The sequence below is a fragment of the Antrostomus carolinensis genome, unplaced genomic scaffold, assembly GCF_000700745.2.
Source record: "Antrostomus carolinensis isolate BGI_N321 unplaced genomic scaffold, ASM70074v2 scaffold4614, whole genome shotgun sequence".
Lineage (NCBI taxonomy): Eukaryota > Metazoa > Chordata > Aves > Caprimulgiformes > Caprimulgidae > Antrostomus > Antrostomus carolinensis.
Window position 1 is genome coordinate 27,730 of NW_010308533.1, and position 6,111 is coordinate 33,840.

At 37.5% G+C, this 6,111-nt stretch overlaps 1 protein-coding gene across 1 annotated transcript in view; it reads left to right on the top strand.

Moving 5' to 3' along the window:
• Positions 1-3,730, top strand: part of LOC104523254 (sodium channel protein type 5 subunit alpha) — a gene marked incomplete at its 5' end in the record, with an annotated part of 30,554 nt that extends 26,824 nt beyond the window's left edge. The window contains 3 exons of the mRNA XM_029084439.1: positions 235-335; positions 766-1,036; positions 2,532-3,730. Coding sequence (XP_028940272.1) covers positions 235-335; positions 766-1,036; positions 2,532-3,730 — 1,571 coding nt within the window. The remainder of the gene's footprint in view (positions 1-234; positions 336-765; positions 1,037-2,531) is intronic.
• Positions 3,731-6,111: the final 2,381 nt, after the last annotated feature.

Below are 6,111 nucleotides of genomic sequence, written 5' to 3' on the forward strand. Positions count from 1 at the left end.
GGTCCTTTGTTTTCATGCTTTCTAAGCTATCTGGGTTTCACCGCAGGACTTCTGCTCTGTGAATATATGGTTTGTGTCACTCTGGTTTTTGGACACAGTTATGAATTATGGAAAGTGTTAGTACCAGCAAGGTGTCAAAAAGGAAGGAATGTTAGTTTCCCACATTTTAGACTTTGTAACTACAATAGTGCTGCTTTCTCACCAAATAATAGTGATATTTATTTATATACTTAGGTGGGGAAGATATCTTTATGACAGAAGAACAGAAAAAATACTACAATGCAATGAAAAAGTTGGGATCCAAGAAACCTCAAAAACCCATTCCAAGACCACTGGTAAGATTGACTGAATTCTTCAAAAGGAAAATGCATTACAAATGTGCACTTTAATTTACTGAAAAGTGCATGTGTGTGTATATATATATATATATAGTGCATATAAATTCCTCTAGTCTTTACATTGACACTCAGTGCTCTAAGGTCCATTCCATAGCAAAAAGTTGCACTGAAAGATTTTACAGGTTAAATATTTATTAAGTCCTCTGCATAGATATTTTTGGGGTTTACATTCACCTTGGAACTGACTAAACTTCAGGTTGGGAAGGGATTTTTAATGTAATTTTTATACTCTGCCTTTTTAAAATTTCTGTAACTTCACTACAATGGAGTGACTCTGCAACATAAAAACTGAAGCTGTTGGAATCTTGTATTGATGTGTACTCCCTATTTTCATAACTGATGCCAGATGTATTTTTTTTTCCTCTAGAACAGATTCCAAGGGTTCCTTTTTGATATTGTAACACGTCAAGCCTTTGATGTTGTCATCATGATTCTCATCTGCCTTAACATGATCAGTATGATGGTGGAAACCTATGAGCAAAGTGAAACGAAGTCTAACATCCTCAACAAAATCAACATGCTATTCGTTGCTCTCTTTACTACAGAATGTGTACTGAAGTTGGTGGCTCTGAGGCAGTACTATTTCTCAAATGCGTGGAACATATTTGATTTAGTTGTTGTGATCATGTCACTTGTTGGTAAGTAGAATTGGTGGGACAAATTATTTACTGAATCAATTATTATGCTTTTTAGAAAAAACAGTTAAAATTTATCAACTGCAAATGGATGCTGAAATGGAAATATTAATACTGTAAAGTGTTGAGGAAAAAGAACCATGTGACCTAAAAAGTCCACCATGATTGTATTAAAATAATATGAAATAAGATATTTTAAAATTTCTATTATTTTCTTTTGATTTTTTTTTTTGAGTGAAGGCTGTGTTATGTGAACTGTTTCATAATGGTTCTTTAAGTGGTTTTTTCCTAGTTTGAAAGACAGAATTAATAAACCCTCATACCAACACCAAATTGTGTGATAATTTCCACTGTTACAGATTTAGTGCCAACTAAGAAATCTTTGATCACATAAAAATTGCTGGGTTTTGTTATCTGTGTTTGTAACAGAGAATTTAAATATATAGAGAATGTGAAGACTGGAATTAGATTATAGATTATACAATTCAGTTTCTGGAAACTCAGGCATAGCTCATCGGAAATAATGGTGTAATAGAATAGAAAAGAACAGCATAAATGTATTTACATTTATTTTAAGGGATTGCAAAGGAAGAGTGGGGTAAAGAGCTCTCCTGCCAATTTAACTATTCATAGGTCCAGTCCTGCCAGAATGGCAGAAGACATTTAGAGGAAGAAAAATATTTTGCTTCTTTAGCATGAGTTATGTTTTGGATGGCAATAAGAATATAGCTCTTTCTCAAGAACTGAAGTTCCTGGAGTGGGAATCCAGAAAAATGCATCAAAAACATCTAAACCTATAAAAGCCAAATCTATTCTAGTGCTACTAGATCTGTTATTTTTTCATGAATACTAAAGATAAAATAACATCTATGTGTAGTTATATCCCTGAATGAACTAAAAGCTATTGTAGTGTGCATGCACAACTTCTATGTTCCTTACTGGTTTTGCTTACACATCTTGACTATATTATCTAAATAATGACTATGACGTTATTATATCTTATTTTCTTAGCTAAGCTTTGTACTATCAGTATTTGAAGTCAAATTTAGAAGGTAAATGCAAAACCTGTACCTGCTGAAGTATTCATGCAATTAGTGTCAAAGAACACCATCAGTCAACAAGTGTTGACTGATGTGAATATTTGAAGTTGTGCATAGAAAGATGCTTTCCATCCTTAGTGCAAAAGGTACTATATTCTGGCAGTGTCAAAGAACATCATCAGTCAACAAGTGTTGACTGATGTGGATATTTGAAGTTGTGCATGGAAAGATGCTTGCCATCCTTAGTGCAAAAGGTACTATATTCTGGTAGATGAAGAATGTAGTTTATAACTTCTGATTTCTACAGCTATTTTTTTTAACTCTACTAAAGGTTGCTCTGCTAGGGTCTTAACACACACATCAGATGTCTTTCAACTGTAATGATATTATTATTTCATCCTACTACTAGTTAAGTAGAATGGTGATATTCTAACGAGTTACTATCCTTTCTGTTTTAGCTTTACTGCTTTCTGGCATCGGTAAAGCATTTGAACATTTCTTACCACCTACACTCTTCAGGGTCATTCGTTTGGCTCGAATTGGACGAATACTGAGACTCATTCGGGCTGCCAGAGGAATTCGAACTCTGCTTTTTGCATTAATGATGTCTCTACCTGCTCTATTTAACATTGGCCTCTTGCTTTTTCTGGTCATGTTCATTTATGCTATTTTTGGTATGGCTAACTTTGCCTATGTGAAGATGGAAGATGGCATTGATGACATGTTCAACTTCCAAACCTTTCCTAACAGCATGCTCTGTCTCTTTCAAATCACCACATCAGCTGGTTGGGATGGTCTTCTCAGTCCTATTTTAAACACTGGGCCACCGTACTGTGATCCGAACATAACTGGTATTATAGGCGAATGTGGTAAACCTGCCATAGGTATTATGTATTTTGTAAGTTACATCATTATATCATTTCTCATTGTTGTAAACATGTATATAGCTGTTATCCTGGAGAACTTCAATGCTGCTACTGAGGAAAGTACAGAGCCTTTAGGGGAAGATGACTTTGACATCTTTTATGAAATCTGGGAGAAGTTTGATCCTGAAGCAACTCAGTTTATAACTTTCTCTGCACTTTCAGACTTTGCAGATGCTCTGGCTGAACCTTTACGTGTACCAAAACCAAACAAAGTTGAACTCATAGCAATGGACCTGCCCATGGTCAGTGGAGATAGGATCCACTGCTTGGATATCTTATTTGCTTTTACCAAAAGAGTGTTAGGAGATTCTGGGGTGCTGGATACTCTTAAAGTTCAAATGGAGGAGAAGTTCATGGATGCCAATCAATCAAAAAAATCCTATGAGCCAATCTCCACTACACTCAGACACAGACAAGAAGAAGCTTCTGCCACTGTTATCCAGCGTGCCTACAGGAGTCATTTGCTCATGCGCTCTGTAAAGCAGGCTTCTTACCTGTACCAACACAGAACTTGCAGTGGTGACACTCTTGGAAGTGATGCTCCAGAAAAAGAAGGACTTATTGCATCTATGATGGGTGAAAACTATGGTAAGAGTCCTGACAAATCTGAAACTTTGTCCTCAGCATCCTTTCCTCCATCATATGACAGTGTCACAAGAGACAGCAGTGGCAATCTCATGGTTGAGAATGGAGAAATTACAGGTAATCACCAATCTGCAGACATTAAATAGTTCCTCAGTGACAATGTTTTTAAGAATATTTTAAAACTTTCACAGAAGTTGATATTGTAAATACATGTCAGCTGAGGCAGCCTCCCTGTTAAGCAAAGTCTATTGATCATGGTCAGTTAAACATAGTTAAGTATGATGATGTAACTGTGTTAGCTGCTAAATCATAGGGCAACTAATGACAAAACAAGGGGAAATGGCTTTAAGCTGAAAGAGGGCAGGTTTAGATGAGATATTAGGAAGAAGTTTTTCACTGTGAGGGTGGTCAGACACTGGAACAGGTTGCCCAAGGAAGTTGTGGATGCCCCCTCCCTGGAAGTGTTTAAGGCCAGGCTGGATGAGGCTTTGAGCAACCTGGTCTAGTGGAAGGTGTCCCTGCTGATGGCAGAGGGATTGGAACTGGATGATCTTTAAGGTCCCTTCCAATCCAAACCATTCTATGATTCTATGATAGCCTTTGGTTCTGCTCTGTTCAGCTTCGTTCAGTATTTACATATGCAGAAACAGAAGCTGTGAAAAGTTTTGGATCTGTTTGACCAAGAGCATCCCACTGCAAAGCAGGTCCCACAGTACCTGAGTGCTGCGGCGTATTCACAACAGCGATGGGTAACATCTGCTGACATTACCCCTGGTGCAAGAAGTAGAGAAAAACCCAAGCAGCAACAGATCTACTGGAGAACAGGAAAAGAATGTCAATGTCAAGAAAAATCGCTGGAGGGAAAGGAGCTAAAATTTACCATTAATCCATTCCTGATTTATACTCTCATTACAAACCTGTTAAGCAAATTGCTCTTGATGTTGTTTTTTTGGGGGTGGGGTTTTTTTTGTTGTTGTTTTGGGGGTGTTTTTTAAATGTTTGGTACTGATGTACCACAAACATAGCCACTGCATGATTCACAAATATGCCACGGTGTAGTGGACTTCTTCCAAAATGATCAATTTACAGGATAAGTCATGGCATGTATGCTACATAGTTGTGTTACTGCAGCTTAATGAAATAATAAATACGACTCTCAGTATTTCAGAAGTTGTACTGATCTGTGTAAAACATTGCTTTATGTTTTTTCTGTGAGGATTACTTTTTTAATCTGTTTTCCTCTGGCAGCAAGATGGAGGTAGTCGTGCTCTGTGTCTATCAGTCACTCTGTAACAAATTATGTTTATTACATACTTTCCTCAAACCTCAAAGAATGGTTAAGTTTCAGGCTCAGGTTCATTCCTGATGATGTGGTAGAGAAGAGAGACACAAATAAGCATTTCCACTGGGAAGAAATTGGCACATCACTTAAACTACTCCCTCAGACATCAAAAACCCAGACTGGTGAGTGCCACAGGGGCCCCATCAGAGCTGCCCTTCGTTGTGGTGGTGGGCATCATCCGAGGCCATGGAGCAAGGCCTTGGTCTAAGGTAGATGTATCCCATTGGTGGTAGGAGACTTTCCCCCTTCTGCCTGTGCTACTCTGATGGAAGGACCAGTTTTCTCTCTCCTGCAAAGATCAGAAGAAACCAAAGTATGAGTAATGTGGACAATTAGGAATCTGGGTTGAAGCATTTGGGTCTGAGTTAACATGGTACTGAAGATGTAATCATAAACTGTGCTTCTCTTGAAACTACAGGTGCACATGGTCTCTCATGATCTTCAGCATGTTTTCCTTATAAAGTCTTCATCTTTCTTCATGTCTTTACTAGCTTGGGTTGCTTCTCAGAAAAACACATACCCAAACAATAGTCAGTCTTTTCTTTTTTTGTACATATACTTTGGAGATACTTTCAGCTGATGCACTTTGTTGTCTAATGACTGTTGTGTTATCTTTGTCATGTACTAGGCATAGTCATAAATTACCTTGACATTTTAATTTCTTATTTAAACTTCAAACATATTATATGCAAGTCAGCGTTAAGATGCTTTTTATTTTTCTCAGTCACAAGGTTGCATCTGTGTGGTCACTGCTGGGGTTGGTGGTTTCTGGCAAGGCTTGGGTGACCTTTCCCCTCCACACTGATTCCAACCAGAAATGAAACCAGGTTTTGTGACTGAGTAGGATCTCCTGTAACCTTTGCTTGCAACCTGCAGCAAGTTGCCTACTCTCTTCAACATCCTTTCTCTACAGTGTCAGTTATATGTACTATCTTGTGTTCCCTTCCTCTTCTCTTTTTCATCTCCTCAGATTGTGAGCTCTTTGGACAGAAATTCTCTTTTACTATGAATAGTAAATTACACCTTAATAATGAGACTGTTTTCAGTTAATACTGTCTGAACACTGATTGCAAATAAATAATACTTTTTAATTTTCTCTGTGGTATTCTCTTAGCTTCTCCTAGCTGTATAGCATCTTTAATTAGTTTTGACTGATACTTCCTCAGATTTTAATAAACAGATTCA